The sequence below is a fragment of the Lotus japonicus genome, chromosome 2 (genome assembly GCF_012489685.1).
Source record: "Lotus japonicus ecotype B-129 chromosome 2, LjGifu_v1.2".
In the NCBI taxonomy this organism is placed as follows: Eukaryota; Viridiplantae; Streptophyta; class Magnoliopsida; order Fabales; family Fabaceae; genus Lotus; species Lotus japonicus.
Window position 1 is genome coordinate 88,562,887 of NC_080042.1, and position 13,360 is coordinate 88,576,246.

General features: G+C 37.1%; 1 protein-coding gene across 4 annotated transcripts; it reads right to left on the minus strand.

The window, feature by feature from the left end:
* Positions 1-286: 286 nt before the first annotated feature.
* LOC130740721 (alkylbase DNA glycosidase-like protein mag2) lies at positions 287-6,184 on the minus strand. Of its 4 annotated transcripts, XR_009020252.1 has the most exons (5): positions 5,061-6,181; positions 4,350-4,521; positions 2,620-2,911; positions 2,337-2,438; positions 287-1,949 (listed from the first exon to the last, which is right to left on the minus strand). XR_009020252.1 is itself a non-coding variant. In XM_057593401.1 (2 exons), the coding sequence occupies exon 1, from the start codon at positions 5,905-5,907 to the stop codon at positions 5,056-5,058; it is 852 nt and encodes a 283-aa protein (XP_057449384.1). In that variant the 5' UTR covers positions 5,908-6,184; the 3' UTR covers positions 4,098-4,521; positions 5,047-5,055. The 4 variants fall into 4 exon arrangements, 2 of the variants coding, with proteins under 2 accessions (XP_057449384.1, XP_057449383.1); XR_009020253.1 differs by lacking the exon at positions 2,620-2,911; XM_057593401.1 differs by lacking the exons at positions 287-1,949; positions 2,337-2,438; positions 2,620-2,911 and having other exon boundaries at positions 4,098-4,521; positions 5,047-6,184.
* Positions 6,185-13,360: the final 7,176 nt, after the last annotated feature.

Here is a 13,360-nt window from a genome sequence, read left to right on the forward strand (position 1 = left end):
ACTTTACAATGAACTAAAGGAGTGGAATCAAGAGAAATTGAAGCATCACACCCCTAAAATAAACAATGCAGATAAAGCAAATTGCATCACAGTATGTCTTTCTTTGTATCCTCTCTAGGGTTCTTTCTATGATACCAACTGTAATCTCTATTTTAAGTAGTCTCAAAAAAAAATATATAAACAACTACCTAGCATTGTGTGCAAGGTGCAACAGTTGGTAGCTTTGTGGAATTAGTTTTGTGGATTGTTAAAGCAAGTAGACATAAACTGTCCTATTAATTTAGGATGATAAGAAATAAATGCTATAATAAACAATCATGAAAATGCATTCTCACAAGCCCAACAACAATTCCAATATCCTAGTAACTCAACCATGCCGCCACATAAGTAGCTGAAAAACCTAACTTGAAGTGAGAATATCTGTGTACAATATCAGAGCGAGCTCCTTGATAGATCCTAAGTATTACTTTCATATTAAAACAATACCGAATTCTAGAATCTGAAACTTAAATAATTAAGTATGCCTACACTATCCCAATATTATGGAGTTTGCTCTCTCAAGGTGTTGTAATGTGTTTCCCTCGTAGACACCTCATAGTCAAGGAGCAAAAAATTAGCTATCTAAAGAACGACCTGCCTGCAGTCACATTTGAAAGATTAACACCTACAAAAAAATTATGGCTCAAAATCCATAGAACCAACACACCAAACTATGGTATCCATTCAAATATGGATTGTGACATTTTAGCTTTCAACTCGAAAACCAACTTGTTATAATTTTGATCATTATGATCCAGAGTTAGGCACAACAGTGAAGTAAGACACCTTCTAGACCAAATAATAAAACAAAGGATAGTCTGAATTCAACAACTTATTTTTGTTGCATAGCTTCAAATCAAATCAAATAAATATATGAACAACAATACAACCTTATACGACACTAAATTCAAATTAAAAACTATATGTGTAATTTATTCTGCAATTGAATTTTCAAGATATATATTGAGTTCAACTATGAGAAATAGTAGTCCTTTATTTGTATATTATTCAATGACACACTACTCACGAAAATGACCGGTAAATAATTAGGATCATCAAGGACCTCGATATATCATAGCTCTTTATAGTTTTACATACATATACCACACTACATATTACCTATTTATTGTACCTGTGTTCTCCTTCAAGAGGCCAGAGAAACACAAGCCTAAGAAAGGAAAAATAAAACTCCCAGCCAATACTGCCAACTGCATCAAATGTAGCAGCCAAAAGGGGGAGGGGGGGGGGGGGGGAATGAGCAAGCTAGACCACCAATCCCAACCCCCTTGATGCCATTGATTTTGTTTCAGTTCTAATAAATCATATAAATCATGACAAACAAATGAAAGGATGGAATATGAGAGACAGGAATGATTAAATTCTAGTGCAATGCAAGATGGAATGAGAATTAACAAAACAATTCTTGCAGTATTTATAGGCAATTCCAACTAAATAAACACATTGAAGAGAATACCTTCTCTCGTTATTTTCCTGTACTCCCATGTATTTCAGCATGTGAAAATGCAGCAAGGAAAAAAAAAGATCCAAATCAATTTTCAGCCAAGTCACTTACGTATTTACTAATGTGATTTTTCTTGATGGAAGCCTCAATTTTCACACCCTGTAAATGAATGTAGTAATTGTAGGACAGAAAACTATAAAACAATAACATGCCAAAAATATAACCTCTGCATCATTTAGGACGAGATGCATAGCATAGTTTTGAGGAATCACCAATAGGACACATCCCCCACAAACGAAAAACAAAAATCTTAGACTTCAAACTTTCAAAATCTAAAATTTACATATTACTCTACTTAGGTACTAACCATGCTACCACCATCAAGTCTAAAAAAGTAACTGCTTCCGATTCCAATCTTCTCATACTGACGTTGTCGTATGTCAGTAATCTGTGAGACAAAACCAGATCAGTTAATTCATCCAATAAAAAAGAAATGGTTTTAAAAAGACAATAAGAAATCCAATTTCCAATGGGAAGACCTATGACAATTCATGATCCAATGTTAATATAAATCCATAGTCACTGAGAAAAAATTCAAAAATGAATGCGGATATAAACAATTTCCTTTTCTATGCATATTAATTTTCTTATATTATTATTTCCTTATCTCCTTATGGACACAAATTATTACATTTTGTAAAAAGTTTACCCTCTTAATATGAACCCATTGCTCTAACCTCAACAATGTAATTATGTAACATTTTACAATACACGGTTCATCAAAATAAAAGCATTAGAAAAAAAAAGATCAAAACCAAAATGGAATTCAACTAACCATGGTGGGTTTGAAGTTTGAAATACTTCAGCTTTTGCAAATTTTTCGGTTCAATATGATATTTCTCCTGTTCCTAGCCTCGACATAAACTCCTGGGTTCACCTGTCCAGAATTATCAACAATTGATGCAGATCAAAACAGAAAGCTTGAAACACTACAACAAAACCCAGATACTGAGATGAATGCAAGTAGCAACTGAAACACACCCCTATTTATGCATTTGTGATAATGGATTTCAAATTCAAATACAACACATATTACTGCAAAAGGTGACATAACTCACCATAAGAGGACACTGTCTCGTAGTATTTTTTTTTTGACAGTCCTGTCTCGTAGTTGCTAGTGAACAAAAATGCAATCTTGAATAAAACACAATCAATACATTCAAATTGAAAGAAAATTATAAAACTGGTATAAGCCCCAGTGCTGAAAATTAAAAGGGTAGACAGTTTATCTTGTCATATGCTTGGCTGCACTATTTCTACTGCAAACTCATTGCATATGGTTTTGATGGTTCAGAAACTGGGCACATCTCCCATACTCGAATGACTCTTACTTTAATCCTCCATGTATCCCTTCCACCACAAAGAGTTTTCAATCTACTGTTAGTTCCAGCTAAATGAGACATTGATATCGGTATTAAGATAAGATATGCAAGAACAAAAGCACAAAAAAATCCTAACATATCTATCTCAACACAAATGACAGGTAGCTGAATGTGAGAAAAGATTAGCAAGGAGTGCTTATTTATAGAAAACAACATATATGAAGATGAGGGAACTCCTTTCAATAGTGTCGTATTGGTGGTTTTCAGCAAAATCAGAGATGAATTGACAACACCTACTAAACAAATACGTATGCTGACATACAATGAAGAAAAAAATTACATTTCCCCCAACCCAAACATTAATGGCAACCCCATCAGTCAATCATACAATTAAAAAAAAAATTGGAATAGAGAGGAGTTTGCTGAGAGAGGAGTTGGGGAGTAAATCAAGGAGGACTTGAGTGAGAAAGGAAATAAATCAATAAATCTTTATATTCAATTAAATTACCAGATCGTGAATGATGAAAGGAAGACGAAAGATGAGAGAAAATCAAGGGAGGGAGGCGAAAATGGCGTCTGCAATCGTGGAGGAGATTTCTTTCTCTCAACCACTCCTACTGTTATAACGAACGGAAACTGACGTTTGAGGTTGCGTGTGAGAAAATTTGATAATGGAAGGATGACTTAGTTACGACTTACCGATGTAATGGTTGATGGCGGGATGTGACTAATACCGCCGGAGAAGCCATGGAATACGCCGGAGATCAAGGAGAAGAGCGACGCTGATAGGATACCCACGTGAAAGAGAGGACGAAGCAAGCAGGAGAGAGGTTCACCAAAAGTTTTTTAAGTTTCAACGGCCTAGATTAAATCTTATTGAAAACTATCATCATGGTCATTTATAGATGGGGAATGTGGATCGTCAGATCTAGAGTAATAGATTCCAGCTAAAAAATAAAACAAAATTTGAAAAAATAACAAAAAGCGGTACACGTGGCGAAACACCATTGGAGGTCTTTTAGCTACAGTGTAAAGTAAACTCACAAATAACAAGTAGTAGATAGATAGATGTGCCATGGAAGGTGGATAATTACAGATGGAAAATGGGTTGAAATGGAGGTTTAGGTCAATTTAATCTTTTCATGATGATGCTTCTATTTCTTTTTTTTTTTAATTTGAAATGGAATTTTATGTCAATCTAGGATGACAGAAAATTTAGATTGAAATTCATGAGATGAGATGTCCTCTCCATTATCATTTCACTATGTAGTTTCTTTTAACCATGGCAGCATACAGCTGGTATCCGTCTACATCTTTACTCTTTAGAATTAATCCTCACTAACTAAACACTTCGTATAATAGAACTCCTGCTCACCACATTACATATCAAAAGTAGTAATAGTTTCCAAACAAAGAAACTAGTTTAAGAATTGTGTCTCATTCTCCATGTTTCCAAACAAACAAACCTCTGCGTTGAAATCTTATGTCCTCAAAATGTGTCTGAATCTCTATCCCACCATTACAATCTTGACATAGGACAGCAATGGGAATAGAGAAGATCTCACTTGCCATCTGAGGAGAATTCTTATCTACATCCGTCCCTTTATTTGTCACAGTAAGAGGATCACTCCCCACCACCTAATAAAATAAAACCCACAAGCCAATAAGAAGCAATCCAATGCCACAAAAGATGCTAATATCTCAGCAAGGCCCTGTCAAAAATCTATGCATCTGTGTTCATAGCAGTGCTTATATAGCATTGTCATGACTAGTTTCACATCAGTCCAAAAATCACACAGCCATACACAAAATAAAACCAAATCTATAAGTGCATGAGGTTGGATTTCCATTCATCTAACTAAAAGTACTTATTCTTCGGTTCATTGTTAAACATGAATCTTCTCCAATCCAACCACACACAACATTTCCAGTAACAAGTTATCCTTCCCAGACAAGCAAGTGCAAATCAACATAAAATAAATTTAATACTTTCAAAAACTAATCTCCCATAATCAGCAATCACTTCTATCCCAACCTAATAAGATAAATGCACTGCCCACATTCAGCTACAGAATTGGTGAATACCCAATTCAAGTTGACTAACCACTAAATAGTAATACTGAATACAGAACAATAATCTTAACACAAGCAAAAGGTTAGAACCTGAGAAAACTAACCCATCTGTTGATGATCTGTGATAGTGGTGGCTGGCAATGGCAACACCCCTTTAGCATCCATAAACTTATACATGTAGCAAGAGGCAACAGAGCTATAAGGCTTCCATTTCTGGCACAATCGTTCCATCAGGGAAGGAGCAGGCAATGCCTTAAGTCCATACAATCGCTCCACTCCTCTCCGAACAACGAGGTCCCCAACAGGAAGAACATCAGGGCGGTGAAGCGTGAAAATCATGAACATGTGAACAGACCAAGGCCCAATTCCCTTAACCAAGGTAAGCTTCTCGTGCAGCGTCTCATCGTCCATTTGCAGGATAGTAGAATCCGAGAGAATCCCATCGATGTACTTGGTGGCGAGGTCGTGGAGGTAAGTCGCTTTGGGTCCGGAGATTCCAACCTGCCGGAGCTGAACGGGAGACAAGGACAAAACGACGTCGGGGAGAACCGAATCGCGGCCGCCGCAGAGGGAGACGAAGCGGGATTCGATGGCGGAGGCTGCTTTGTTGGAGAGTTGCTGGGAGATGATGCTCTTCGTGAGGGAGAAGAAGGGGGTGACGACGACGTCGTTTGAGAAGTGAGGAGGAGGGAGAGAGTCGATGCAGTTGGCTAAGAGGGGATCGGCGGCGCGGAGGTGGTTGAGGGCGGCTTCGATTTCGCCGGTGGCGGTTAACGGCTTTGAGATGGTGGTGGGAGAGGGTTTTGATGAAGTCTCTGGTTCTGGGTTAGGGTTTTTGTTGGTGATGAGGGGGGTTCGTCGGATTTTTCGCGCGCGGAAGGAGATTTTGGAAGAGGAAAGTGAATCGTTTGGATTTGAATAGGGTTTTGTTTGGGATCGTGTTCGCTTCATACCGGTCAAAAATCAAAATTGAGTTGATGAAGAATTGCCAAACTCAACCATTGGGCCTAATCTTCCTTTATTGCTCACATGAAGATCACCAACCATGTTGGCGTCCTACATGGGGAAGTTAGTGGCGGTTGTATTGCGACGCTAACTCCACTAGTATGTGGAGGACGGTTGGACCCGACACAAATCATGTGTATGTACGAAAAAGTCAGGACATGGGCGAGAAATTTTGCATCGGATTCGCGAACGCTAAATCTCACATTTTTCTCTACCCAACTTTTTTAGAAGCTTCTCTTTATCAAAACTACCTTTTCTCTATTCCCTTCCTTTATCATCTACGTACTTCTCCAATCACTTCTCAGACCCTATTGCACCACATGTTTTTTTATAGGCAAATGTTAGTTATTATAAATGTTAGTAAATTAGTCCCTCCTTCGGGTTCGAACTCGGGACCCTTCACCCTTCATCCCACCCAACCCTTGTGTCCCTAACTCTTACCACTTGAGCTATCCTTCGGGGACATCTATTGCACCACATGTGACCATAACCCCCACCCTTATTGTCGCACCCCAGAACCTTATTTGTCGCACCCCAGACCCTTATTTGTCGTGTCTCACCATCACCCTTACCGCCACTCCTCCCCATTCCCAGTTCAACCTTGGCTGATTGATCATTTGAATCTTGAATCAGTGGCTCATTTATTTCAATGACTTAGAAATACATAACTCAACCACAGGGCAAGCTCTGGGTTTGAGCATATACACAACGAAAACTATACATATGCTTACCGTCACTGAATTGGTCACTAAAATTATTTATTTTAAAAAATTCAAGATTTTTAGAACTGTTATTTAATGACACTAAAATTATAAATTATATTCAAAAAAAGCTGGGTAAGTTTATTTTCTATCAATAATGTCAGGAATAATGCTTTTCTTAAAACGAAACTCCAATAATATTAAGATAAAACTGACATTAATGCCAAAATATCAGCGCGTAGAAAAGACATGACTATCACAAAACCATCCTCCACCTAAAGTTTATCATCATACTATTTATAAATTAACTTATCAACTTTAATTCATTAGCTTAACAATTAGGGTTACTAAACTTCAAAAAAACATTACAACCAAAAGATTTTGGGCATTTTCTTTTCAGGCAATTGACAAAGCTATACTTAGGGATGGCACCCGCGCGGGGCGGGGGCGGGGGCGGGGAGTGGCCCCCCCATCCCCGTCCCCGCATCTCTCTTTTGTCTCCGTCCCCATCCCCATTCCCCACGGCGGGATAAATTTTCATCCCATCCCCAATCCCTACCTCCCCACGGGTTCCCATGGGGACCATTAACACATCATTAAAAATATAATAAAACTAAATTAAATATAAAAAATACACAAATTTTTTCCTGGACCACAAATGTATAGAAACCACGGATGAGAATAGAACATGTCAAATTCCATGAAAATGTATATTGAAGTTCTAATAACATTGATCAAAATTCATAACATTAAGTCTACAAATAAGAAAATTGACATATAAAATTCAACATTCAATCCAAAAAAATGTGAAGTCTATCATCCAAAATATCTCAAAAGTCAACGCCGAAAAAAGGTATTATTTCAACATTCAATCCAAAATATTTTTTTTTTGAACTCTATATAATTGGCTATGATACTTTATATTTTTTATTACCTACTTGACTTTGATTACTAAAGGTATTATTAATTTTTTACATATATATACGGGGCGGGGAGGGTGATCCCCATCCCCATCCCCAAATTTGTTTCGGGGGGATTTTTGTCCCCATCCCCACCCCACAGAGAAAAATTCCCCAGGATCGGGCCCCAAACGGGGCAGTCCCCACAGGGATCCCCATATACAGGTGGAAATTGTCATCTCTAGCTATACTACATGGTAACATATGGGTGTGTTTAACTTATTTTAATAATGATATGATCAAATGAAATAAGTGTGTATCTTTTACCACTTAAGTCATCATTCGGAGACACTTCTTAAACATCACTCAAACAACAAATAAAACAAGATTGCTTGATAAATAAAAATTGTTCAAACAAGAACATTAGAATTATAATCGCAAGAATAATTATGTCTCTTCATGAACTTGGGGATATGGATGAATAAAACTTGCAAAGAAAAATTATAACTTAAACAAGACAAAAAAAAACGTTTGACATCCGCTATGTTTGACATAAGTACCCTAGCCTTGGTTCGACCCTCCGGTTCCTCTAGCATTGGAAGAGCCTTGATTCACAGTTTCAGTCTGAGGAGCTGATGATGCAGGTGCACTCTGCGAGTACAGAAACCTTGTGGATGGCCTATCTGCTACTAGACTTCCTCTAATTGCACAATTATGAAACTCAACAAGAGTGTTCACCATATGTTGATTTATTCCAGATGGGGGACTAAAACGAAAGTTTGGAGTAGAAGACATTTTCAATTTCTGTGCAACACTTAACAGAACAGGGAATCTGCCTCTTTCAACCAGCCGGCCATCAAATGGTTTTAGGATGCGGAAGAATTCAGGATACTCCGTCCTAGTTACAGCACGGACAGCCACAGCAAGATTATTCACCTCAGACGCGACTATAAGATGCATTAGAACCGGGGATTTAGGGTACACAAGAGTCTCAACAATTAGAGCATAACCAGCCATATCAGTGTATTTCAGGACATTCGTAACATAAGTGTTGAGACTTTTGATCAACGGATTGACTGCATTACTCTCATTTATAACATTCATGATGAGCTTGGCACGGAAAGAATAGCAGGGTCCAATTCTTGTACGTATAAGCATTACCTTAGTATGGTCACGAATAGCAAGCAAATCACTCATGTGAGTAGATAACGATATTGGTAATGCATCTTTCATTTCTTCGATTTTTCGAGCCATGAATTGACTGTAGTTCATATTCTTCAAGTCCTTGTATACCACAATAATCATTTGACCAAGCATTATGAGATATTTGTCCATTGGCGCTTGTTCACTACACCACAAAAAGGATTAGGTAGCGGCCTAAAGGTAGCAATTTTAAAAGAACCACTACCTTATCACGTTTTTTTTATATTAATTAGTGTGGAAGGGGCTAAAGTAGTGGTTAAAAAAACAACCGCAACCTTTAAGCAAACATAGGTAGTGGACTAAGTAACAAAATAGGGAAGGTGGGCTTTGGTACCGGGTAAAAATGAACTGCTACCTTAGAGTTTGCTACTTTATCATTTAAAAAAAAAAAAGAGCTGCAGGGTTTCTCCACTAATAGATCGTGCGCGCCCTACTCCACACCAGTTACCATAGATTTTTGGCGGCCTACTCCACAGCTTGCTGCTACCGTCTTTGCTTCCCATTCTGCACGCATCTTTTCGCCATATATCTCGCGCCCTAACAGCCACCAGAAATTGTTGCCGCCACCGTTGCTTCGAGGTTTGTGGTTGTCTTCCTCGTCTTGTTGCCGCCACGGTTGCTGCGAGGTTTGTGGGTGTTGCCGTCTCTTTGTGATTATTGGCGCCGTACTCCGTCTTGTTGTCAAACTCATCTCGTGGTTGTTGCTGTCATCTCTATTTTGCCGGTAATCTACAGTTTTTGATTTTTAAGTTTGTATTATATTTGGTCAATTGCTGTGTCTGGCTTATCTGTGGGTGAGGATAAGTTTTACCGTCAAGAAAAACAAATGGCAAGAATTGGGGGTGATGAGTTTGATAGATTGGTTGCAATGTTTTTAGGGTAGATTAGAGAAAGAAATTAGCAGCAGTTTTATGTATTGGGTGATAGGTAGTTCTTTTCCTTGTTAATGTGCAATGTAACAACTTATTGCTTTGTGTATCAATGGATGTTTTAAGTTCATTTTTGAACTCAGAGATTCTCTTTTAAACTTCTGAATTTTACAAATTACTGTATTCCATAGCTATCACATTAGTTTTGTGGTTTATGTAATTAACTCTTGAACCAAAAAAAAGATTGATTCGTGGGGCTCCTTGTCTGATGGCACACAAAAGAATTAATGTGGTGTTATTTTTTGTGCTTTTCGTTAAATCTTATGTTGCCTTAAGAAAATATTAGAGGGGGATAGTTGTTTTATATTATATCATCTTCTATATGTTGTAGCATTGCTTATTGCACAGCAATTTAAAGCCTTCAAAACCAGCTTTATGAGATGACAGCACCCTATTGTTTTGTCTCTGGACTTACTTTGAAAGGCTTGCTGAGCTGTAGGTGACTTCTGTTTTTTCACTCCTTTTCTTTGATCTTTGTTGTGCCTAGAGGATTGTACATACTGCAGTTGACAGATTTGAGGAAGGTACCATGTTGATTATGCTGATTGGAGTTAATTGATCTTGACTATTGGAGGCTTTTATTTATTTTGTCCTGTCTCTGTTGGCTATCTGTTTCAAGCAATCTACCACGGTTTGATGGCAATGTGGATCTGTTTTGGTGGGCTTGAGGAGATTTTATAGTCATTTGTGGCTTTTTAGTGTTCTCTTTGTTTGAGATGGAGGGATGGATTAGTTTCTTGTCTTAGGTCTGTTATACTTTTTCGTGTTCTTTTCCTTTCCCTTGTTCTCTTCTTCATTGTATTGGGTTGAAGTACCTCTTGTACTTCTATTTTAATACATTCTTTTGCCTATCAAAAAGAAAAAACCGGCCCTTTATTTTCGCTATACACACAGCAAAATAGATTAGAATTTTATCCCCTATTTCACCACTGCGCAAAAAACCTCAGAGCAACAGAACCAGCCGTATCCATATAAGATAAATGAAACCATCTTCACTTCAATGGCTACTCTCCAATAGGCCTAGGCGCTCCAACCACATCCAGCAGAAATTGCACTAAGTAAAAGTCCCCTGCAGCTTCTTCAACAGCTTCATTAGCTCAGCCCAAAAATCTCGAGCATTAGCAAACCAGTAAAGACGAAACCGATTAGATCCTCACCATTGCTGCAAACAGATAGATAAGAAAACCAGAAATCCTTGCTGTTTTTGAAGATAACAGCAACATATATCAGAACCAGAAATTCTTTATCAACTATATTATAAGCATCTGCAGTAAACTAAAACTGCAGCCTGCTTGGTTCTTTATGAATTATATAATAAGCTTATGTTGTAAACTTCATAGCTGTTATCAACATTTGAACTTGGGACCTGACGATTGTGTTCCACCACAACTACTAGTACCATCCAGCTGGCCACAAACGCTAATCTTCTGCTGTTAACTTGAATGCAGCATGTTTAAGTACTCTTAATCATTTGCATTTCATTCACTGTCTTGTAATAACTTCTCTTTGTTGTTACACATTTGATCTGAAATCCCTGGTTGTTAGGTTTGTGGAAAAAGTTTAGATTAAAGTGAGGAGTGCACTAAACTGTGGAGTAGTAACTATTGATTAAACAATTAACAAATGAGATTGTGATGAAAGATATGTACATGTTAAACAAACTATGCTATTAGTTTTTAAACTGTGTAATTCCATACTATTCCTTGAAAAGTACACCTTTTACTTTAAGCTCTCTAATCTCATAAAAATAGCTGAATTTCTAGTACGTATCTGGTGATTTGCAGTTTCAGAGTGGTATTGCGAGGCCATGAGCACAAAGGTGATTGTGATAGAGAGAAACAAGACAGGTAATGACATTTATTTATCTTTATTTTGTGTGTTTTTCTTTGTTTGGACTTTATTGCTTGTATTTTATCAATTCTAAATTTATCGATTGCTGTTTTAAATTTAATCCATAGTTTAGTTATTATATTTAATCCATGTTCTAATAACCTTCAGACTTCAATTGAGCTTTTGCAAAAATAATGGTACAACCAAGTGTTGGGTTCATTGTTAAAATCTTACTTTTGCTAGAGTACCTAAAATAGAAGATGTGAGGACCTGAATTTAATTGTGTCGGTTGATTTTAGAGGTTCATGGCTTAGCGGTTTGAAGTTTGCTGGTGGTATCATTTCTGCAGTATTGGTAGCGGTTCCCTAAAAAACAACCGCTGCCTTTAGTGTTTAAAGGTAGCGGTTATGAACCGCTACTGCTGCACATGCTCAATGACTACGCCTTGCTTTTCTGCGGTTATAACCACTACCATTGCTATATTTTAACCGCTACCTTATCTATTTTTTGTACTAGTGGTTGCACAACTTCAATTCGATTAGCAGCAGCCTGAGACGGAATTTTGATCTCTCTCACACGAATTTCATGACAACCAAGTAACTCCTCCGCCACCTCTTTCAAATCAGGAAAAGCAGTAACAATTGCTGATACGAACAAACACAGTAACTTATCCTGTTGATTGACCTCTGTCCTATTAATTGCGCTCAATATACTCATGAAAGTCGAATTGGCATGCTCAGCACTATCCGGCAACCATAATTCACCATCAATGCTCAAACTTCCGGTAAAGGCATGTGTTGCAAGTACTCCAGCAGAGTACATCCTTCACTGTACAGTAAGAATTTGGATTCAGATTGAGATTTAAAAATAAAGATTCAGATCTTAATGAAAACTTCAACAGTCTCCACCCAAAATTATATATATATATATATAAACAAAGAAACCAATAACGTTAAATGTCAATAAAGAGAGAAAAATAAATCATGCAAACTTAATTTTATTAACCTTCTTATTCCTTGAACTGACTCTGCTCCACTTTGAATCAACGACCTTTGTGTAATGAAGCTCAAATCATGTTTTCCTGATTTTTCTGCTCTGTTGGATATTTATATACCAACTACCAAGACTGAAGGTGTGATGGCGTCTAGAACAGAACACTCTTTTATATAGGGGAATTATGATACAGATATTCATTTTTCCATAACACCGTTTCATATTCCAATGTAAATTTTTAGTCTCTCTGTATCTTCCAATGCATCACGCCTGTTCCTCTTTCGATTACATTGATAATAGTAACCGTAAATGTTTCTAATGGTTAATCAATGCCGGTCTTGCATTGGTGAATATATATGCGTTTGTTCATTCGTTTTCTTGTAGTTCCATATTTAGTTAATTCTACTCATTAAGTTTATTTTATTTATTTTTAACAAAACTTTAGGTAAAAATGTCTTTATATAAAAAGTATAATAATATTTAATATAAATTAAAATTGTCAATAGTATTACTAATCCTATGAGGTAATCGCACACGAGTGGAGACCATTCATAGATCAAGAAGTTGTCTTTTTAATGGTAAATTAGCACCGCGTGTTTGAAGTATCGTGAGTTTTCTTGATTAGGTGAGAGGGGGACACATAAGGTTACATGGATATTTTTAAAAAAATTCTTAAATGTGATTTTTTTTTTTTTTTTTGCTTAAAAGCATTTTATGCCCCTGATGTATCATGATTGTGCAAAAGTCGCCCCTACTCTTTTTTCGTCTACGTTTGTACCCTTCATGTTTCTAAAAAGTGCACCGAATACCCATCCGTCACTCTGGAGATGGAAAAATATGGATT

Excerpts from the sequence above, each read along its gene's own strand:
- LOC130740721 (XM_057593400.1), bottom strand. The coding sequence starts at position 5,907 with ATGAAGCGAACACGATCCCAAACAAAACCCTATTCAAATCCAAACGAT.